Genomic DNA, 24,471 nt, shown 5'->3' with positions numbered 1-24,471 from the left:
TGTATGCTCTCCGCCCCCTCTGCCCCGCCCCCCTCTGCCCCCTCCAGAGATCATCTACAGCTGGGTGTTCAACGAGTTCCCCTCGTTCGTGGCGGAAGACAGCCGGCGCTTCATCTCGCAGGAGACGGGCAATCTGTACATCTCCAAAGTGCAGCCCTCGGACGTGGGCAGCTACATCTGCCTGGTGAAGAACACTGTGACCAACGCGAGGGTCCTGAGCCCGCCAACGCCACTCACGCTCAAAACAGATGGTGAGAGAACAAGCACTTGGGCGCCACTACACACACACTCTCACACACACTCACACACACTCTGGTACAAATGCTCACAAACCCCCTTGACCCACCCCAGACCTCTCACCTGCTCTGCAGAAGCCAGGAAGTTCGCCAACAAAAATAAACAACAGAAAATAAACAATGAATTCCTGCAAATTGTAAGAATGCTCTTATTTATCTGTTTATTTGTGTACTTACTTTTATATATGAATACAAGGCTAAATAAATCATGCTCTGGATTGTGTGAAGGTTATATGTAGGACCAACCAATGAAAATGATCAAATTTTGAGAAATTAAATGATTATTACAGTAATAAAACATGCATTTGATTTGATTTGGCAGCATAAAAACTCAGAAAGTAATTAATTCATTAAATCATTAAATCATTTTTAGTGGATTTGTGGTTTCAGATTGGAATTACACTATTTTTATTGATCACATCTACTGTAATATAATTAACATATGTAAAAAAAAAAATACATACAAACACCTTTGACCCACCCCAGACCCCTCACCTGGAAGTTCAGTAGGAAGTTCACCAGGAAGTTCGCCAACAAGAAATTAACAACAAAAAATAACCCTGCAAATTGTGAAAACAATCTCTTTTTTTGTTTATTTGTGTACTTATTAATTTAATCATTTTTAGTGGATTTGTGGCTTCAGATTGAAATTACATTATTTTTCTTGACCACATCTAATGTAATATAAGAACACTTTTTAATTCATTTATATATATCTTACAAGTTCTTGTTGGAAAACACCAACATGCCAACTGTGCTGTAGAGACAATGGAGGAGTTTGGTAGCAATATATAGTCTCAAACAGGGTGTTGTCTCAGGTGGAGTGGGCCGATTCCCAACCGGGGTGTTATCACAAGGGATTCCATTCAATTACCATATTATACTCAGCAACCGGGGTGTTAGCAAAAGTGACTCCATCCGATTACCATTTTATACTCAGCAACTGGAGTGTTGACATAAGCGATTCTTTATTAAACTTTTTTAATAAACTTTCTTTATTAAAATTAAGCATGAAAATGGAGATGGGCGGAGCTTCACATCATACTGCAACCAGCCAGCAGAGGTGCTTGACCTGCAGTGGCTTTAGTTTGAAAAACACTGCCATGGTTTTCCATGGTTTTCTACTGTAAAAATCTGATTTGCCCTGCAGTGTGAACAAAGCCTTTATTCCCTGTGTCCTTACAGGGTTTATGCTTTTGTGGCATTTGAGAAGGTTTTTGCTGCACAAACAGCTTAAAAGCACAGAGACAGCATTTTAGAAATAATAAATCAAACAGGCCACTTCCTCTCGCAAAGCTCCTGTAGTGGATAGTAACTGAAAATATGAAAATCGTGGTTTCAGAAAGTTGCGAGGGTCTTTGTATGTGCTTTAAAGGTGATGTAAGCATTACTTAGATCTGTAGGTAATCTCTCTCTCTCTCTCTCTCTCTCTCTCTCTCTCTCTCGCCGCCTTTGAGCCCGAGGCATTCAGGTCTAAAGTAAAAGTGTCATGAATTCCAAACAGTGCTCCTAAACAGCTAGCATGCAGTGCTTTATCGTTAGCTTTAGGGCTTCTTTCTTAACGCACAATGCGTCCTGGCACGACTGGCCATCTGGGAAATCATTTTCCGGCATAAAATTAACCGAATCAATGGACCTCTTCATGAATGGGCCTCGGATCTTTTTATAGCCACCTCCCCTGGGCCTGGTTGGCAGAGCCAAACCTTCTCCTGCTGTCTTTCCAGAACCCCGCCCACTTTTTTTTTCTCTTTTCATTTGACTACACAGACAACTGTCCATCACCTGCTGCAGGTACACCTCAATGTCAGACAGTGCAGAGCCTCTATCACAGCCCAGATAGCATGAAGCACTGGCCTGAGCTCAGCTGATGTATGGCAGTGTGCTATGTGGAAGTGAGAGGAATGTGGTGTTGACATGAGATATGGGTTTTAAGCAGATTACTACACTAAACTTGGCATCTGGGGTGTTGGCACAAGCAGCATGGTGCATTTAGCATATTATACTTGGCTACCCGGGTACTGACACAAGCAGAGCAGGATGATTCATATATTGTACTTCGGCAACTGGGGTGTTAGCAACAGCCACTCAGGACGATTCCCATACTATACTTGGCAACTGGAGTGTTGGCACAAGTGGAGCAGGCTGGTTCCTGTATTGCACTCAGTACCCGGGGTGTTGACACAAGTGACCTGGGCTGAATCCCATATTACACTCAGCAACTGGGGTGTTGACAAAAGTGGCACAGGTTATAAGCTAAATTATACTCTGCAACCGTGGTGTTGCCACTAGCGGCACAGGCCAATTACCATGCTAAATTTGGCAACCAGGGTGTTGGCACAAGCAGTATGGTTCAATTAGCAGATTACACTCGACTTCCAATGTGCTGGAACAAGCAGCACTGGATGATTCACACAGACCATTTCCCATATTATACTCAGCAACCGGAGTGTTGACACAGATGACCTGGTCTGATTCCCATATTGTACTCAGCAACAGTGGTGTTTCCACAAGCAGCACAGGCCAATTACCATGCTAAACCTGGCAAACAGGGTGTCGGCACAAGCAGCATCTTTTAATTAGCAGATTATACTTTACTACCAGGGTGCTGGCACAAGCAACACAGGATGATTCACACAGACCAATTCCCATATTATACTCAGCAATCGGGGTGTTGGCACAAGTTACATGGGCTAATTCCCATCTTATACTCAGCAACTGTAGTGTAGCCACAAGCAAGGGCAGATTCCTGTATTACACTTGGCAACCAGAGAGTTTGATATAGCCGATAGCTATATTATACTCAGTAACCGAGACACGTACAAATGGGGTACTGGCACAAGTGACTTGTTTATGATTCCTGCATCATACTAAGTAACTGGGGTGTTGAAACTTGTTGCACTCTGTCCAGATCTGAGTTGAGTATTTGGGCCAGAATTGGGCCTGAATTTAAACTGGCATGTGGTATTCAGCCTGAAAATTTCCAGGGATTTTTTTTTGGTAGAGCAAGTCCAGCGGAAGGGACTTGAGGGCCCCGAAGAGCCTTTAGTAGGATGTTGGGATAAAGGTTACTCCCCAACACATTGCCCCCGGGCCTGGCAGAAAGATCCAAACCATTTCCTGCTGTCATCCCAGAACCCCTCCCACTTTTTCCCATTCAAATACACAGTTCCCAACTCCGTCACCTGCCGCAGTGCGCTGATAGAGCGCCTCAATGTCAGATGCTACAAAGCTGCCATCCCATTGCACTTCAAGCAAGGAACTTGAGGGCCCAAAACAGCCTCCAGTGGATTGAAGGATGCTCCAAGTACCCCCCAAAACCCCAACCCCCCCAGCGTGTCCCACATCGGTTGGCGGATTTGTATAACCTTGTTGTAAGGAAAACATTCCGCGGAGACATACAGAACGCTAAGCGCATTAGCATGCTAAACCGGATTTGGACATCTCATTAGCAGGGATGGGAAATGTGAGCTGTGTCAGGTGCAGGTAGATGAATGAGCGAGCGAGATATTACGAGAATGAACGAAAGAAAGAGAGAGAGAGAGAGAAACAAAGAGAGAGAGAGCATTCGCAGCAGTGCGTTTGAGCCACAGGTGGCCCGACTGCACCAAACGTCCTTGTGTCAGCGTCCTCCGCAAACAGCCGTGCCGGCGGTCTGTCAGAGGTTCAGGGAGAGGGTAGTCACCCAGAACACGAGCGTAGCTGATGGGAATCTTTATTCGCAGTGCCCGCCCAGCGCTCGCATTATCCTCTTGGCAGGCTTTTGTGTGGGAAGCCGTGCGCATTTGCAGCAGCTAAATCTGCAGCCTAAAAAGCTGAAAATGACTTTGGCAGCACCGAATAACCCAATCCACCAGCCACTTTCCCAGAATCCCTGAGTGCGCTGCTGTTCCGGGGGGCTGAATAGATGTAGGTACCATACGGCATTGAGGTCTTCAGTAAATACTGCAGCTTTTTTCAGTCTGCAGTATAGATGCCAAATATAACCTTAGTGCACAGGGAAATTATCATATGTGGTATTGCAACATAGTTGCAGCAGAAAGATATTAAATTATTATTATTACTTTTTTTTTTTTTTTTTACAATGATCCCAATTGATTACACGAATAAAAGCATTCAGAGCATTTGGCACAGAATACTCTGCTCTACACTGTAAGTCTGGATAAGTTGAATTTACTTAAAAAATTGGAGGAAACCGGTTGCTTTAAAAAAATTAAGTAATGAGTAATAAAAGCTTGAGTTAGCATAACTTAAAACATCAAGTTGTTACAACTAAAGGGGAACTTAATCAAGTTGTTCCAACTAAAGGGGATTTATTTCTAAGGTAGCGCAGGGGGAATCACTACACACTGATGGTGAGTGTCAGAAAAAGTTGGACACACCCAGTATGCAAATGGATTGTGAGAGAAGCCAATGGAAAATAAGTTGCCAATGGCAACAGACTAAACTCAGTTATTATAAGTTAATATCAACTAAAAGATCTCAGTTTGAATGTATCTGTGCACACAAATCATTTAAATCACTTAAATCATTTGAGTTCAAACAACGTATGGGTTTACAGAGTAGAGTAACTTTTAAACTTTTAGAGAAGTTTTAAATTAATGTTTGATCTATTTGTCCTCCTCCCGGTTTCAAGAATTTTTATTTTTTTTATCAGATTTTCATTCATCACCAACTTAAAAAAAATTGTTGCAACCAAAAGGGACTGTCACATAGTAATGCTCTTCGAAAAGAAGATAAAAGTTACCAGGAGCAATAAATGCTGAACAATTAAGACTACTATGAGCAATATTCATTGATCTATACATACAGAAGTAATGCGTAACAGACGTATAACACAACATAATAGAAATCTCAGCATGGAGTTGTAGAGGTTTCTAATGGAGTCCAGCAATAATCTATCCAATGCAGCTCAGATATTGTCAGACAGTCCCTGCAGTTCAGGGATAGGTCAGGGATGGGTGGGAGCAGGTAAATGTTTATTGATTTTCTTTGCCATTAACGGTTCTTCAGACTGCCCATTAAATTGTCTTGGGTTGTTCTTCTTTTTCATTAGATCAATTAAATTACCCCATAAAATGCAATTCACACTGCTCATTGCAAAATGATGCAAATTCGGATTAGTGTACTTGGTAGTACAGACTTGGTGAAGTTTATTCTCCCAAAGACAATAGAATAATGCTTTATTTATTTATTTATTTATTTATTTACTTATTATTCTCCTACACTGCAAATGAATACTGAATTCATCCAGACTACGAAGGAACACATACGGAATCATGTGTAAAACTTTTAACTCTAATTAACTTATCCTGTGCAACACAGGTAACTCTTGGTCTTCCTTTCCTGGGGTGGTCCTGATGAGAGCCAGTTTAATCATTATGATCTTGATAGTCTTTGTCACTGCACTTGAGGATACTTTCAAAGTTATTTTATCTTTTTTTTTTCTTTTTTCTTTTGTGGATAGGCCGACCTTTATTTATTTATTTAAGTCATTTTTCTTTACTTAGTTAATAAGTTTTTAGCATTAAATGGATTAGATTTGATGCTTTCAAACACATTAAGAGGGCAAATCATTCAAGTAATTAACTTTTGACTCAAGTTCAGCACAGCTGTTAACTGAAAGCCATTCCAGGTGACTCATAAACCTCATAAAGCTGACCGAAGAATCGAAAAAGTAAAATATTCTGTGGAGGGCGGAGCAAGAACACCTGTACTTGGACGAGTTTTGAATGGACCATTGTTTGGGCTGTGAAGGATGATGTTCCCCAAGAACTCAAGAACACAAGAACAGATGAGAACGCAGACACAGAGTCGGCGACTATCGGAGTGTCCTGTTATTTTTCCCCAGGATTAAACTACTGGTGCTGCTGTTCCTCAGTGACGGGAGTGTTCCATCACTGTTAGCTTACTCGCTTATTTTACGTGGGTCAGCTGGCACCAAACACACAGAGAAACAGAAAAAACACAGTTCTGTACCGACGGCTTAAAAAAAATGGCATCAACACCAACATTTGTCTTGAAAAGCGCTTACACACCAGACGTTTCAACCTTTGTAGACGCCTTTTACACATTTATTAAAATCACTCTGCCGGCACTGCTGCCGGAGCTCGTGGAGCATGGGAACACTAAACAACAGCAAAGGAGCTTTGTTTCAGTTACAGAAAAAAACTTCAACGAAGCATAAACACACACACACACAAGCAGTTCACACCTCAGCTCAGATCTAATCAATCAGTCAAAACATGATTGGTTCCTAGTGTTTTTCTTTTTGTTCTGTTTTGTTGGTAAAGCAGTGGAAGCTTCTATCTGACCCAGTTAGCATCATGCAGCCGGAGTGTCTATATCATTACATTTATGTTAGGGACTGGGACGGGGAATTAATGCTGTGTCTCTTGACTTTTGTCTTTCTCTTTTGCTGCACTAAACACATTGAGCTGTAGAGCAGTGGAAAGGTGGCTTTAGTATACTAGTGGAAATCCTTCTTGGACAGTTTTTCTTTCCAACAATAGCAGGATAAACTATTTTAAATACCCTTGATTTTAGAAGAAACAATGAATGAGCAACTGTCCCAATACTTTTGTCCATGCAGTGTATACAGCTCTAGAAAAAAGAATATGAATATGAGCTTGTTTTCTTTGCATTATTTAAGGTCTAAAAGCTCTGCATCTTTTTTGTTATTTCAGCCATTTCTCATTTTATGCAAATAAAAGTTCTAAATTAGAATAGATTTATTTGGAATTTGGGAGAAATGTTGTGTGTAGTTTATAGAATAAAACAACAATGTTCATTTTACTCAAACATATACCTATAAATAGCAAAATAAAAGAAACTGATTCAGAAACTGAAGTGGTCTTTTATTTTTTTCCAGAGCTGTATGCTTATATTAACTAATGAGCAACATGCCGAGTTTGGACACACCTACCTTCTCATTTATTTATTTATTTTATTTTTTTTTTTTCACATTGTAAATTAATACTAATGTCATTCAGACTATGAAGGAACACATAAAGAATTATTTGGTATTTTAGTAACTCTGATGTACTTACCCTGTTCTTGTCTTATCCTCTCTTTTGATGGTCCTAATGAGAGCCAGTTTCATCATAATATTTTTAATGTATTTTTATGTCTGCACTTGAGGATACTTTTTTTTAAGTTCTTATTTTTTTCTTTGATTGACAGACCTTTATTTCTTAAAGTATGTACCTTTATTTTTGTATTATTTATTTTAATACTTTTTTGTCATAATATGTATTAGAACATTACTCAAATAGAGCTATTCACTGAATACCAACTCTACCTCTTCACAACTTTACAACTGATGCTCTCAAACACATTAAGAGACAAGAAATTTAAATAATGAATACTTGACAAGTTCAGCACAGCTGTTAACTGAAAACCATTACAGGTGACTCTACCTCATAAAGCTGATTAAGGAAAACATTGAAGAATCTAAAGTATAAAATATATTAATTAGTGTTAATTAATAATGAGTTTAGACTCCCTGTCATAAGTGCTGTTAATGAATCTTCCCTATCAATCTAAAGTGATAGAATGAAATACCACCCTCATTGGACAGCGCAGTGCATATTAATGATGGTGACTGAAAGCATCAGGCTAAGATTGTCCGTTAGAACAGACAAGGAATCTGGTGAGTGCTCAGACAGGTCAGTGCTGTGGCAAAAGTCAAGGGACATCATACTAGGTCCCTTCCCATGACTTGCATTGGCATGTCATTGGAAATAAATTCACCAATTTCTAGTCTGGTTCTTTTTGAGCATTTAAATTGACTGTTTCTTACAGGTCCAGTTTATCCCACTGGTTTAAAGTAGAGCACAGTATGGTTTTAAATCCAGACAGGCCTGTGTTCCTCTCTGTCAGCTAGTATGCTAATTAGCAAACAGAGAGGCTCGTCTCGGAGTGGCTTCACCCCTGTCCTTCCCGCCACTAAGACACTCTTAATCAAAGCTGCCCGGCTGCATCTGTGCCAGGCTGTACCTCCGGGGTAAGTCATGCATCTTCCCCACCCGATCAAAAGCTGCAGAGGGAGGCCGCCGCCACCGCTGCCACTGCTGCCACTGCTGCTGGGTGATGGATCACACTCTGAAAGACGTGACATGGATACAACAATATCTGTAACCTCTGTGAGTCGCGGTCTGAGTTCGGCAGTCCGCAGAACGCTTGCACAGCCCACAGCCCACGCTCACCAGTATCTCCCTTGATCTGGGATCTTAGGGGGTCAGAGCTCTTGCCCAGACCACCGTTAAGGTCAAACAGCGCTGTTGGACCTGATCGTTAATCATTCAGTCATGGAGGACTTGTTCCCCAGTGCCTTTGATGTTGAAGCACATCAGAGGATATATAGATTGAGGTGGCATTTGTTAAGTGTAAATGGAAAGGCTCTTGTATTACACAACAATCCTTTTCAGATAAGATAAGGAATTTCCAGCTATACCATTTGAAGAAAGGCATTGGGGACACCAGTTTAGTTATTGTTTTATCTAAAAACAAGGGTATTAGAAAGTGATCGTCCTGCTTTTTGTAGAAGGAAAAAAAAGACTGTGTGGTCTCAAGAGAAGATTTTATACTGCATTTGTACGGAGCACAACTCTTTAGGCATGGTACCCATAAGTTTGTGTTTATTTATCACCCAAAAGAGTCTTATTCTATTGGCAAAATGTTCTGTAGAGACCAGACAAGAAAAGCCGTCTGTATTTGTGTGCATTTGCACATCTGTGTTAACAATGAATGCAGCTTAAAGTAGCTGAATGAATTAATCAAAGTGGGTGTCCACATGCATTTTGACATATAAGACCCTATTTTAGACATCTACAGCATACCGGTCAGTCACACATCATGCAGCTTGATTTAGCATGTGTCTGTGTGTCTTGGGTATCGTGATGGCACAAAAAATAGGCCTTACGCAGCTCGAAAAGCACAAAAGGCATGTACTAATTATTTTAATTTATCATGGGTGTGTTTTGGGTGGAACTTTAAGTCAATCAATTATTGTGTGCTACTTTTCATTCTTTTTAAGAGGCAGATTCGCTTTTACTCTTAACAGTGTGGCACTTTTGCGCATCTCAGCAGACTATTCATGCTGTGAAGGTGCTCCAGTAGGTAATTTACGGGAACAGCAATGTTATTTTATTCTTTATTCTACTTATTGTTGATGTAAAAACTGGATTTACATGCAGCCTCGCTCCTTTAAGACTAAAGATAGGATTGGGCAGCTGACTGTTGACTGTTGTCAGGGTTTTAAACAGTCAGTGACGCAGCTGTATTTTCCGCCACCAAGATACAAACACAAAAGATATCTATATCTAACTGAACATACATCATTTTCAGACCACCACTCCCATCATTATAGATATATTACAAAAGTCTGACACTATTTTAAGGGTGCAGGTGCAAGGTGTGAAAATAAAATGTTGACAGGGTGTAGGATAGCAATGAGCACCTTTTGCAGGGTGTACGGTAGGGCCCATAGTGTATATGAGGCTGCAGTCACACATCAGGAAGACCTAGTGTCATGGTGTGCGGTGCAATGATGTATGTTGGCAGCTCACCTTTGATCTTCATTACATGGGCACCTGCACAACTAGACCAGCCCTTATTAAAAATGTGTGGGGTGCTATTGGATCTGAATCTGCAGGAACTGTGTGAGAATATTTGAGTTGCATGGAATAGAGTATAACAGGACCCCATTAGGAACCTCTACAACTCCATGTTGAAATGTCTGGTTTCCATAGTGCACTCTACTTCCATATGTATAACTTTTAACATAGCACTCCAATCTGACACTTCCTTCAGTCCAATAAAATATGTGGCTGTCCTGCTCCACCTGGGCTAAGAGGAAAACTCTGTAAGGAAAGTGATCCAGCAAAATGGCTTTTCAAACTTACCCGAGGAATTACATACATTTTGGATCCAGTTGAGCTGGAAGGGCTCGCTCAGCAGAATGTCCACCTGCAGTCATTTAGAACCTGCAGTAAAATCAGCGCATGTTTGATCATGCTGTTCATTGCAGAAGTTTCTGCTGCCTGAGGACGGAGCTGATGGCCATTTATGAGAGCCCTTTCTCTTATACTGCCGTATAGATTCACATCATGACGGCAGGAGCATGCTGTAAAAATTTATCGGGCCTTCGGGAACACTCTCTCTGTGTGTTCTGTAAAATTACAGAGGGAGGGTTTGTGCCTCATAATGTATCAGACAGGAGGGGGCGGGTCAGACGGTAATGTTAATATGTTAATAATCACAGAATACAATAAAAAAAATCCATTATTTTTATTGGAAACAATAAGTGGCTTAATGGAAAGTGAAACTATGTCTTAGTCGATTTATTGCTTACAAGCTCAACAAAGGAGATTCTCAAGATTATGCACAACCCCCCCCCCCCAAAAAAAAAAAAAAAAAAAAAAAAAAAAAAAAAATATATATATATATATATATATATATATATATATATATATATATATATATATATATATATATATATATATATATATATGTGTGTATATATATATATACATATATATATACATATATATGTAGTATATATATATATATATATATATATATATATATATATATATATACATATATATATACATATGTATATATATATATGTATATATATGTATATATATATATATATATATATATATATATATATATATGTATACTGTATTACTCAAAAGTTTAAACACACACACACACACACACACACACATATATATATATATATATATATATATATACTGTATATATTTTTTTTTCCTGCATTGTAGATTAATTCCAAGTCATCCAAACTATAAAGAAAACATATGGAATCATGTAGTATACAAACAAGAAAAACTGTTAAACCAGAATGTCTATATTTTAGATTCTTCAAAGTAGCACCTCTTGCTTAGATGACAGCTTCTTTTTTTTCTCAGTCAGCTTTATGAGGTAGAGTCACCTGGAATGGCTTTTTGTTAACAGTTGTGCTGAACTTATCTTGGGTTAATGATTTAATTGGCCCCATTTTTGCAATCTGTAGCACACCTGTCAATTGCACACAGCTGGTGTGTCTTTAGTATTTTGAGGTTGCAAAAAATACACCTTGTCCCTTGTATGTTTTTCTTTTTTTTGTCAGCAGAGACATAGCTATGGCAATAGACTCTGCTGATTGACTGTTGACTATTTTATTTATTTTAAAATATATATATATATATTTTTAATGTAGTGATGTAATTACATTACACAGTCATATATTCTGTATATGCAGAATTGAGTCCTCATTTATTATTTGTTTTATTTAAATTCAAATCAAAATAACATACTTTTCTATTATGAACACATCTCTGGTACAGATTGAAAGTGTTATATTTGATGAGCTGCAAGGTCTGATGCATGTTGAGTGAGGCCACTGTGACTCCTAAGGGTTAAAAAGTCATCTCGCTGCATATTTGTTCAATTTCCCCCGCTCTGGACATTCCAACAGTCCGCCGAGTTTCCTCCCGTCACCACATTTGCTCATATAGGTGGGCAAACATCTCCCGGCATCCCTTCAATTTATGTTTTTTCCTGAAAAAATGTCTTTCGCGATGGTTTAATCATTAGAAAATAGATGTGAAGCCCAGCGATGGAATAATGGCTTTTTTCATCAGCTGCGGGATTTAAAGAGCTTTGAGCTGCTGATGGATGCCCTGGACTTTCATCAGGTAATTGTTCTGCATGGCGCAACAAAAGAAAAGGAAAATTGCTTCGCTCCAAACTACCCTATTTCATCTTAATAAATGGATTAAATTGTGATTTGAAAATAGACATTGCGACACTGCGCTCAGCGCTGTTTGTTTCAGCTCGGCCGGCCCTGGACCCGTTCCTATCAATATCTGCCTCTCCAGACATTAAATATGATATGGGCAGAATGTGTAGCTGCATAAAGTGGTAAAATATTGCAAATTCATTATACACGGAGGGTTGCTTTGGAGCCATAAATGTGTAACAAGCAGGGAGATTGAGATTGAAATTGAAAAAGGGTTTGGAAAGTGAAGAAAAAAAAGGAAAAAAGTCAGTCATAAAATCTCTTGCACGCGTATTGCAGCCAGCCGCCATCTCAGCAGTGAAATATCATTTCTAACAGGACGAGCTCTGACTAGAGGAGCAGCACAACACAGCGCTGCAGGCTTTTCACTTTCTGCTCTTTACTGCATTAAGATCAGGTTTGGTCCTTTATGAATAAAACCTATGAATAAAAGTTTGGGATGGTTTCACATCGGCCATGTTTGGTCCGGATTTTCAGACTTTTCAACTTGGTACAATAGCAGGTGTGAAAGATGCCACAAAATGTGGTCCAGAACAAAATACTACAATTTGGAGCAATTTAGGTTCACATATGTAGTCTGCTCTAGTCTGTGTCAGTTAAATGCTTTTTAAATGTTGTGTTTTCTGTTTGGTTTAGCTTGGTTTTGATTTGTGTTAACTCTAGTTTAGTTTAGCTTAGCTTAGCTTAGCTTAGCTTATCTTAGCTTATCTTAATTTAGTTTAGCTTAGATTTTGGTGTGGTGCAGTAGGGTTTGTTTGTTGTTTTGGTTGGTTTAGTGTGGTGTGGTGTGGTTTGGTGTGGTTGGGTTTAGGTTTGGCATGGTAGTTTTGATGTGGCATGGTTTGGTTTGACATTTATGTGGTGTAATTTGGCTAGGTTCTGGTTTGGTTTGGGTTGGTTTAAGTTGGTTAAAGGTAGTTTGATTTGATTTGGTTAGTGGTGGTTTGGTTTGGTTTGGTTTAGTTTGGTTTAATTTGGTAAATGGTAGTTTGATTTGGTTTGATTTGGTTAGTAGTGGTTTGGTTTGGCTAGTGGTGGTTTGGTTTGGTTTCGTTTAAGTTTTACAGTCATTCTGCTGTGGTACACAACTGCACTCTTCTTCTGACCAATCAGTGTGGAGTATAGGGAAACTAATGTGCTAAATTGCTAATGTAGGTGATAATGCCAGGATGTAGTAAAGTTCTTTAATGCACTCAGTCACTAAACTACAGTGTGAAACCAAACCTAACCAGACTGATTGTACAGTTTACAATGTAACAAACACCTCAGACTTGGTTTGTACTTTGGGCCAGACTTTCAGTTGAGGAAAGACCATGTGTCTGTGTCATGCCTGGTCATAGATTTTTTTTTTTTTTTTTCAATGGTGAATCCCTGTATGCTTTAAATGCTGTGTAGTTTAAGATTAATAGCCCCATCAGCCTGTGAAACAGCCCCAAAAAGTTTCAGAAAGCTAAATATGGTTATTTTAAATAGAGATGTAATTGTGTAACTGTGTTCATGCGAAAGAAGAGAGCGACACGTTCTCGAGCAAAATTCTCCATTAAATTGAATACGTCTGATAATGATAATTAGACTCCCCAGTGGAAGTGGTTTTATTCATAACAGGCAGATTACTCAATGCCATCTGACTTTATCTCTCTCAGCAAATGGATAGGGGTGGCTCTCTAAGATCCTGATGAATAAACAAAAGAATCATGGCCTAGAGGAGGAAGCTGGCAGTTTAGATGGCACTGTGCTGTACAGAATGCTGCACATCAATTAGGCTCTGTTCTCTGTTTTCAGATTTCTTTCTCTTCTTTTTATATGCTAGCCTGCAGCTTCTGCTACGTATTTGCAGAATGATTTAGTTTGCCTGCCATGCTGAATCGGCTGCAGTTGTCGGAGAATGTGCCAGATTACTTTGGACACCGTGGAGAGTGAAGCATTTAACCAAACTGTAATACTATTGTATAAAAAAAAATGACTGCAGACTGTAATTACCGAAGAAATGGACTTAATGCACATCACAGCGTGTAGCAATAAACTATTTGACCATTAGTAATGCTTATTAATACTGCATTTGCGCTCTTATCTATTATAGGAACCTCTTAAATGGTTAACTTGCCTTTAACTGTGCACCAATCAAGCATAACATTCTGACCACCTTCTTGCTTCTACACCTATTATATATTTATTTTTTTCATCATATACAGCTCTGAAAAAAGAGTGATGATGTTTTTCCTTGATTTCACCAAATTGAAAACCTCTGGAATATAATCAAGAGGAAAATGAATGATCACAAGCCATCAAACCATTAAGCTGAACTGCTTAAATTTTTGCACCAGGAGTAAAGGTATAAAGTTATCCAAAAGCAGTGTGTAAGACTGGTGGAGGAGAACATGCCAAGATGTGTGGTTAAAATCCAGTGTTATTCCACCAAATATTGATTTCTGAACTCTTAAAACTTTAGGATTATGAACTTGTTTGCTTTGCATTATTTGTCGATTTTTAGTTTACTAAGTAAATTTGAACACAAAAACTATTGTTTACACTGTGTCAAAATTTCTTAATTAATAGACCAATAGAAATACTTTAAAATGACCTAAAATAAAATATTTTTACATTAACTTCCATTGAAATTGAATACGTTTTTTTCTCTCTCCTCTAAAGTTGCTGTTTTGGAGGTACTTGTTTTTCATTGGACAGCGATGATATGATGTACAAGTTTACCTAGGTAGCTCGGGGGAATCATTACACACTGATGGTGAGTGTCAGAAACTAGGGGACACACCCACCCAGTATGCAAATAAATTATACCAGGAAGCCAATGGAAAAGAAGCAGCCAGTGACAACCGATTAAACTTTTTTAAGTTAATTTAAGTTGATTCAACCCAAAGACCTTCTTTTATAATTATTTTGAAATTACACAGTGTCCTACTGTATATGGTCACTTGGTCAATAATGTCCTAAAGTACATCCTTCAATTGTTCATCAGCCTCTGACACTGGTATTCAGTTCTACATGCAGTTTATATAATCTTCTTAGATATACATGAATTCATGAGCATGCATATAGAATAGGCCTCTGAGCCTCAGGCCTTCACGGCCAAAGCCAAGACTGCTGCTATAAGATTATCATGCTAGCACTGGGCTGTTGAGATGTGGAACCACATGCCTTGTAATGGAGCACCCTCAAGTATCTTCAGGATGTGTTGGAGTGGTGTCTGTGATTCAGAGCCAGGTGCAGATTGGCTATTGGAAGTTCTGGAACTCTTCCAGCAGGATGGTGATATTGCTGGGCGTATGCTCAAGAAATGGCTCTTGTTTACTTAACATCCACTCATCATCAAAAAATAGCTACAACCAGGAAGAAGTCTGGGATTGCAATGCTGTTCGGAATGAAGATAGAATGAAGAAGTTGGTAGAAAACAAATTTAGACTGATATGGGCAATAATCTCAGCATAAAGTTGTGGAGGTTCCTAATGGAGTCCTGTGATAACCCTTCCCATGCAGAATTTCTGCAGATTTTGGATGAGGATGGCATGTCAAAGACACAGTAAGTACAATACTAGTCAAAAGTTTTGATGTTGATGTTGGATGAGGCTGGTAGCCGGTATACTAACACAGTAGTAGTGATGTTGGATGAGGCTGGTAGCTGGTGTACTAACACTGTAGTAGTGATGTTGGATGAGGCTGGTAGCTGGTATACTAACACTGTAGTAGTGATGTTGGATGAGGCTGGTAGCTGGTATACTAACACTGTAGTAGTGATGTTGGATGAGGCTGGTAGCTGGTATACTAACACTGTAGTAGTGATGTTGGATGAGGCTGGTGGCTGGTGTACTAACACTGTAGTAGTGATGTTGGATGAGGCTGGTAGCTGGTATACTAACACTGTAGTAGTGATGTTGGATGAGGCTGGTGGCTGGTGTACTAACACTGTAGTAGTGATGTTGGATGAGGCTGGTAGCTGGTATACTAACACTGTAGTAGTGATGTTGATGTTGGATGAGGCTGGTAGCCGGTATACTAACACAGTAGTGATGTTGGATGAGGCTGGTAGCTGGTGTACTAACATTGTAGTAGTGATGTTGGATGAGGCTGGTGGCTGGTATACTAACACTGTAGTAGTGATGTTGGATGAGGCTGGTGGCTGGTGTGCTAACACTGTAGTAGTGATGTTGGATGAGGCTGGTAGCTGGTATACTAACACTGTAGTAGTGATGTTGGATGAGGCTGGTGGCTGGTATACTAACACTGTAGTAGTGATGTTGGATGAGGCTGGTAGCTGGTATACTAACATTGTAGTAGTGATGTTGATGTTGGATGAGGCTGGTAGCTGGTATACTAACACTGTAGTAGTGATGTTGATGTTGGATGAGGCTGGTAGCTGGTGTACTAACACTGTAGTAGTGATGTTGGATGCGACTGGTAGCTGGTGTACTCACACAATGTAGTAGTGATGTTGGATGCGACTGGTAGCTGGTGTACTCACACAATGTAGTAGTGATGTTGGATGAGACTGGTAGCTGGTGTACTAACACTGTAGTAGTGATGTTGGATGAGGCTTGGAGCTGGTGTACTCACACAATGTAGTAGTGATGTTGGATGAGGCTTGTAGCTGGTATACTAACACTGTAGTAGTGATGTTGGATGAGGCTTGGAGCTGGTGTACTCACACAATGTAGTAGTGATGTTGGATGGGGTTGGTAGCTGGTGTACTCACACAATGTAGTAGTGATGTTGGATGAGGCCGGTAGCTGGTGTACTAACACTCTAGTAGTGATGTTGGATGAGGCTTTGTTTCCTGGCAGGATTATATTCTATTATGATAATATATAGAAGTTTTATTTTTTTTTTATGTTAAAGTAAGACACTGTGTAGAATGTGCTTATGTGTATCTCAGACCTTAATATTTTTACAAAGCACTCCAGACAAGAAAAAAAAGAGTTCTCTCTCTATATCTGGAACACACGTTTTCTGCCATGGCACTTAATTAATGAGGCAGGTGTTGCAGGGAGCGCTGGGTAGGCACCAGGGTGGTATATGGAGGGAGGGGAGCAGAAGGTGTGAGTAATGTGCCAGTCCCAGTGCCTGGGAGCTTGGTGATTTAAAGGCCTTCTGGCTCCTGCAGCTCCAGCAGAGAGCCCTCAGGTAGGATAGGGGAGGCGGGGCTCCGTGGGTCACTTTAACGGAGCTGGAAGACTGCGCTAACCACCCCCCTCCCAGAGGGTGTTGATGACTGTTCAGCTGCACTGCTCTCAAATTGGTTTGGACATCTATTTGGTCAGCATGAGGAAGTGGAATAATGTTAAATATACTCTAATCTAATTTTGTAGTAGTTTCTACTACAAAAATGTGTTTTTTTATCTTTTTAAGATATTTTTACATGCATATGTGGAATTATGCAATCCACAATTCCTATTTGTTTCTCGATTTTAATGTTGTGCACTACTTAGGATGCCTTAATCAAAGTGAACAAGGGTGCCACCATGTTATCTGATGTTGCGATCTTATTTCACACCACAGGGACTCATTGGATCCTATAGACACAGTGCAGAAACTCTAACTTTGTCTCCTATAGGCGGTCCACACAAATAAGCCAAACAATTAGAGTATACATATTATTACACACATTATCAGCCACCAATATTAGGGTAAGAGTTGTTATTATTAAAATAAAAGCTTAGGTATACATTGGAACAGTTAATATAGGATATTTTAAGCAGAAAGTGAGGTGGCCGATACTAAGGGACTCTTTTAGTTCCAGCAGGTCTTGACGCTGGGGGTTGCCTAAGTAACCCAATCTGTAATAAAAAAAATAATGATAAATAAAAAAATAATTTTCTTTCAAAATCAAACAAGTGTAGGAGATTTCTCTACATTCATTTCTCTTCTGAAAACTGTTTATTTGGGTGATTAAAGCGCTTCTGTCTATTTACATTAAGCTTAGATTTCCAATGTTTTGATTGAAATGGTGGATAACCTCTTTTTAATATCCCTGATGAAACAGTGAATGAGCAGGTGTCCCAATACTTTTGTCCATATATTGTGTTATGTTGTATTGAGGAGACCCCCCATATACAGCTCTGTAAAAAAATAAGAGACCACTTTAAAGCATGAGTTTATTGGATTTAACCAACTTGAAAAGCTCTAGAATATAATCAAGAGGAAGCCATGAAACCAATCTAAACTGCTTGACTTTTTGCACCAGGAGTGGCATAAAGTTATCCAAAAGCAGTGTGTAAGACTGGTGGAGGAGAACATGCCAAGATGCATGAAAACTGTATTTAAAAAACAGGGTTATTCCACCAAATATTGATTACTGATGTGGTCTCTTATTTTTGTTAACTGCTTTATTTGTGTATTTGTTTATTTGCAGGTGTAATGGGAGAGTATGAGCCAAAGATCGAGGTCCACTTCCCTCCTACAGTTCTGGCGGCTAAAGGAGTGACTGTGCGACTGGAGTGCTTTGCCCTGGGGAAGTAAGTACTGCTGATAGAATTCACTTCAAACACATACCACCCCCATCCCCCCTTCCCTCCTCCCTCCCTCCTTCATTCAGCCTCTACCTTTCATCCTCACCGTGTCACTTTCAAGGTGACACCCTGCCAGACACCAGAAACACACGCTGCACTCCCTGAGTGGGTACTCGGCTGTGGCGTACTGTGCTAATAGTCATAATTGTGATCCGTTTATTGTTGCCCGTCAAAGCTTTGTCTTTTTGAACTGAAGCCTGAAGTTGCTCCTCCTGAGGTGAAACAGTATAATGACTATTTTTGTATGCTTTATTTTATATATATATATTTTTGTCTAAAATGAGCAATAGAAATGGAGCTAGTACTGAGCCCTGGGGAATACCATATTCTCGTAACATTATTTAACACAATTTTTGGTCAACCCTGTTCCTGTCCACTCTGTTGATGGTTGAAATTGGTAAAAGAGTATCATGATAACAGAGTCACTGATGAGTCAAAAGTAAATAGTGTTTCTATCCTTCACCTTTCATCCCCACTGTGTCACTTTCAAGGTGACACCCTGCCAGACTCCAGAAACACACACTGCACTTCCTGGCTCTGGCGTGCTGTGTTAATAGTCAAAACTGTGACTCGTTTATTCTGCACAGCTTTGATTTGAACTGAAGCCTCAGTAGCTCTTCCTACTATTTCATTTTTTGTGCAGTTTATTATTATTTTATATATATTTTTTAAACTAAAACAAGCATCCAGGAACACTGCATTGCCACCTTTCACACTTGGCATGTACAGGCACAATCCTGCTTATTAAAATATTATTGAAATAGAAATGGGGCTAGTTCTGAACCCTGAGGGATTCACATAACAGTATATTAATTTTGAGGGATTCACATAACAGTACATTCATTATGGGTCAGATGTTTTCATTTTAATATAGAGTGAATCTCTCATTTAATTTTTATCAAATGATAAAAAGGTGTGCGTTACTGAAGGCAGTGTCCTGTGGGCAGTGTCCTTTGGGCAGCGTCTTGTGGGCAGCATCCTGTGGCCAGCATCCTGTAGGCAACATTCTGTGGGCATTGCCCTGTGGGCAGTGTCTTGTGGACAATGTTCTGTGGGCAGTGTTTTGTTGGCAGTGTTCTGTGGGAAGCATCCTGTGAGCAGTGTCCTGTGAGCAGCATCCTGTGAGCAGTGTTCTGTGGGGAGTGTCCTGTGAGCAGCGTCCTTTGGGCAGTGTCCTGTGGGCACTATGTTGATGCTTATGCTGTGTTAGCCACTGCAGCAGCGTTGCTAATATTTTGACAGCAGTGATGCTAAATACTGATGGCGGAAGAGTGATGCTAATGTTGTTGCAGGGATGCTAACAGCACAGGAAGCAATGCTACTGGTGTTATGACAGTGTTTAGTAAGGCTAATGGTCACTGTGCTGCTAATGACTTAAAGCCCTAATAAACATGGGTTCAAGTGCTTCTGGGTAATAATAAAGTACCACAGGACCACAGTCTGTAATTATTAGTATAGAACTACAGAGTGTCCTATTTGATCTGTGGAGCTGAAAAAAAAAACAGAATAGGTGTAGAAAAAAGTTCATAATATTATGCTTGGAAGGGTATAAATATAACATATATAATATCAAGTAAATTCTCAAGTAAAATATAGGACTATCGTGACTATTTTTGGGCATTTTATTTCTGATCTAAAATGAGCATCCAGCAGTACTGCACTGCCTGCTGCACTTGGCATATAGAGCTAGAGTTTTGCTTATTGAAATATTAGTGGAATTGAAATGGGGCTAGTACTGAGCCCTGGGGAATGCCGTATTCTCATAACAGTTGCACAGGAGGTAAAACGAGATCAGAGAGTTGAGTGGGTGAGAAAAAAAATGAGGAAAAAACGAAAGAGATCTTTGCACAGCAGGCTTAGGGAGTGCTTTTAATCTCCATTATGTCCACGTTTGGCCAAGGATCCCTCAATGACAAATGGAGTTGGTCAGGGCGGGTGAGACTGCCAGGAGGAAGAAAAGCACTCTGGCTGGTGCGTCTGCAGCGAGTTATGCGAGCTCCAGGCCTTTATTGAAGTGTCGTTAAAAGTGGATGCGTCTGGCCGTGGCCCGTAGCGGACTAATGCACAGAGCTGCGTCTGTTTAGCAGCACTCTGAACTATCTCCGGGTTGCATATGTTGATAGTGCGTGTGCTGAAGATCGCTGAAAGCATGCTTTTTGAATTCGCTGTAGCATACTATCACACTCCTCCCACAACAGAGCTTTTTTTCCCTATTTCATGAAGGCATCAATAGAGGCTTAGACATCAAAGTGAAAGTAAAAGCTTACAAAAGTAGAACGCATTAGACAGAATATACTGCATATAGAGGAAAAATACAGCCCAGACACACTAGAAAAAAATATAAAATAAATTAATGTACTGTTTCTATGGTAATAAAGAGCATACTGAGCTCTTTTTATTATTCTGTGATCCTTCCTTTTATTATAGTCACGGTTATAAGTCACTCCGGGTGTGTCTGTTATTATGTGAAGATGCTATATATTATAAAGAAGCATTTAAATCATTTATATATTTTTATCATTATTTTGAGCTATGGAACAATGAACCAGTGGAGACGTATAGCTCTAGAAAAAATAAGAGACCAGTTTCTGAATCAGTTTCTCTGATTTTTCTATTTATAGGTATATTTTTGAGTAAAATGAACATTGTTGTTTTATTCTATAAACTGCAAACAACATTTCTCAAAAATTCCAAAAAAAAAAAATCTCATTAAGAGCATTTATTTGCAGAAAATGAGAAATGGCTGAGATGACAAAAAAGATGCAGAACTTTCAGACCCCAAATAATGCAAAGAAAACAAGTTCATATTCATAATTTTAGAAAAGTTCAGAAATCAATATTTGGTGGAATAACCCTGGGATTTTAATCAGTTTTCATGCATCTTGGCACACTGTCCTCCTCCACCAGTCTTACACACTGCTTTTGGATAACTTTATACTGCTCCTGGTGCAAAAATGCAAGCAGTTGTGCTTGGGATCATCCATCTTCCTCTTGATTATATTCTAGAGGTTTTCACTTTGGTAAAATCAAAGAAACTCATCATTTTTAGTGGTCTTATTTTTTCCAGTGCTGTATAACACAGATATTAAAAGCAGCTAATTTTTTAAAAAGCTAATTTAAAATAATACTAATAACAGTAATGAACAGAGAGTTGAGATTGGGGCTCAACAGTGTTGCTGCGATGTAGGTTTTAGTGGCTGAGGTTTCGCTAGGTGGTTGATAAGGTGTTGCTAATATGGTATAGCTGGTGATTGTTAAAGATTTTGCTTTTTAACGTCTTTTAATGTCTCTGATGTAAAGAGATGCATGCTTTCTTAATATCTGATCACATTTCCACATTATTTTATCAGTTATTAAAAAAAAACATAAAACATATTACATACCTGTCAAGTTTTAGATTTAAAAATAAGGGATATTTTCCTACGTCCGATTAAAGCCGTCCCACCAGCCCAACGAAGGTTCAGTATCCCTTACATTTTAAGACAGGTTTACAAGAAATCTAAGATAACCACATGTGAACCATTTACAGACTACAATTAGATTATCAGAATCTGATTGTTGACACTGAAATTTTGTGGACATTCCTACATATGTCATTCTTTTAATACAGCCAAATTAATAGCCCCTTTTCTAGATATTTAAAAAAGTTAAGATTTCATGTCTTTTTTGGCATAAATGCACTCTTTTATATGATATATGTTTTATTTATTTAATGGATTTAAAATTGAACAAAGGGTGCACAAATTCTGCAAAATGACTGTTGGTGACCTAAAAATAGTATCATGAGCTTTTACTAAAAAGACATGGACCAGATATATTCCATCAGTAAAAAATAGTTCTAATGGGGTCTACATAATTAATACTTTTTAATTAATACTTCTTTCTGATTATTTCAGTTAATTTCGGTCCTCTCCACATTTCACAAGCTGTAATCTTTTTAATTTTTAAAAGGTTTAATCTGTGTGTTTTTATTCGGAGACGAGTATTTTTAAGCAGCTATAAGAAAAATCTCCTCACAGTTTACATGATTAGCCTACCCTTACCTTTCTTTTAGAAAAATCTCCGTATATCCATATATGTTTTAACATCAGCTGCTCCGACTAGCTGCCTGAACTCACAGCGGGGGGCGGGGCGTCTTCCCCACACTGACCCTCATTTGCGCTCCCGCAAAACCAGCAAGCTGATTGGCTGTTTCTCCTGAAAGGCGGGACTTTCTTCTTGAACCGGTACCACGATTGGTTAAGAGACACAGAGCGGTCAGTGCCCTGTCTCCTCAATAATAAAGTTTTTAAAATTTTATTATAATACGGGAAATTTACGGGAAAATACTAATACGGGAGGACGGCGGGAAAGAGGAGTAAAATACGTTAGTTTCCCGGCCAAAACGGGAGACTTGACAGGTATGATATTAATCCTTTAAATTAGACTGATTCGTTCGATTTTTTTCCCTACTTTGAATTTCTCTACCCTTATCTTCAGAATGGGCCATCTGCCACTGTATACATATTTACTGCACTCTAAGAAACCAGAATGAATGTAAAGCCTAATGCCTGTAACACAAAACATAAACAGTCACTCCTAAACTGAATGAACGTTCGGGAGAGGTTCTGTAACTGGAAACCGCTGATGCGAAACAGCTTGTCGCTTTGAAATTTGCTCCTGTCTCTGACAGAACTGACAGAACGTTTTGCATAAAACAATACAGCTTCTCATTTTCGAGCATAATCCTGTGTCACCACGCTGCCGCGCTGTTTATATTCCTTATTTGCTCTGAATTAAGCATCTACACGGCCTATCTTAAACGCAAACAGCTCCTAATCTCCGGCGCTCTAAGCACCCTGTAATTGTTTACTGTTCCTGCGCGAGCTCTCTTCGACAGGGAAAGTCATTTACAATTAATTATCCACATTAGAATAATAAGCCATTACTTAAACCTATAGACATTACCCGCCGTTTCCTCGTTCACCTCCGTTTCCTCACTGCAGACACTCTTCACGGGGAGTTGTCATGCTGCTCTGCTCTTTCTTTTCTCTCTTTACTCTCTTTGTCCTCTAAAGAAGTGTTTCTCCTGACAGATATGCTAAATAATACACAGAATATTTCCATTTGAAGGCTCTTCTACTTTCAAAATACACTGTATGTATCCATGTTTGAACGCAAACAGCTTGCGTAGAATTTCTAATAGATTTTCCAATAGAATAGGAGCAGATAACATGAAACATAAACCTACTGGCACCATGCCTTATGCCAGACGTAGGAAATGAATGGGCAATGAGCTATGGAGCAGAGAAACTGTGTTTTTTTTGGAATGATAAAGCTTCATAAATGACTTTTTGGGGATGTCCTTGCTGACTTGCTGCAATCAAAACAACGAACAAAAGCACTTTTTCATACCCTTGATTTTAGAAAGAAAGTCCCAATACTTTTGTCCCTATACTGTACACATCTTGTCTTTTGTTACATAATTTCTTAAAGCAGCTCTATGCAACATTTGTACCTCAGAATATCAGCATCAGAATCATATTGATGCTCCACTGACTGTAATATAGAGAGAAAAGCGTTTCTAGAGCTCTGGGATCTGCTGGAATACTGCTTACTGCACAGGAAGACACTCTCCAGAAATGTGTAAAGCTGTGTAATGCTCCTGTAACATTCATATTAGTGGAAAAGCATCTATTATTGCTTTACTGCCTCAGTCCACATACTTTTTTCACTTTCAGTGACACCTCTGTTTCTCTCAGCTTGTCCAGAAATGCATGTGTAAAGTATGTCCTTTAAATAGCAAATTACATTCCCTTACTGTAGGGGGTGCCCAGTAGTAGAAAATATAACTTCTTAAATATTATAG

At 39.3% G+C, this 24,471-nt stretch overlaps 1 protein-coding gene across 1 annotated transcript in view; it reads left to right on the top strand.

The window, feature by feature from the left end:
• The window catches only part of cntn5 (contactin 5), a 394,897-nt gene that overhangs the window by 262,401 nt on the left and 108,025 nt on the right, over window positions 1-24,471 (top strand). Inside the window, exons 9-10 of the mRNA XM_049483448.1 lie at window positions 48-251; window positions 18,467-18,569. Of these exons, the coding sequence (XP_049339405.1) occupies window positions 48-251; window positions 18,467-18,569 (307 nt within the window). The remainder of the gene's footprint in view (window positions 1-47; window positions 252-18,466; window positions 18,570-24,471) is intronic.

This window comes from Astyanax mexicanus, chromosome 9 (assembly GCF_023375975.1).
Source record: "Astyanax mexicanus isolate ESR-SI-001 chromosome 9, AstMex3_surface, whole genome shotgun sequence".
Taxonomy (NCBI): Eukaryota; Metazoa; Chordata; class Actinopteri; order Characiformes; family Acestrorhamphidae; genus Astyanax; species Astyanax mexicanus.
Note: the sequence above shows the minus strand (reverse complement) of the source record. Positions and strands in the feature narration are given on the sequence as shown.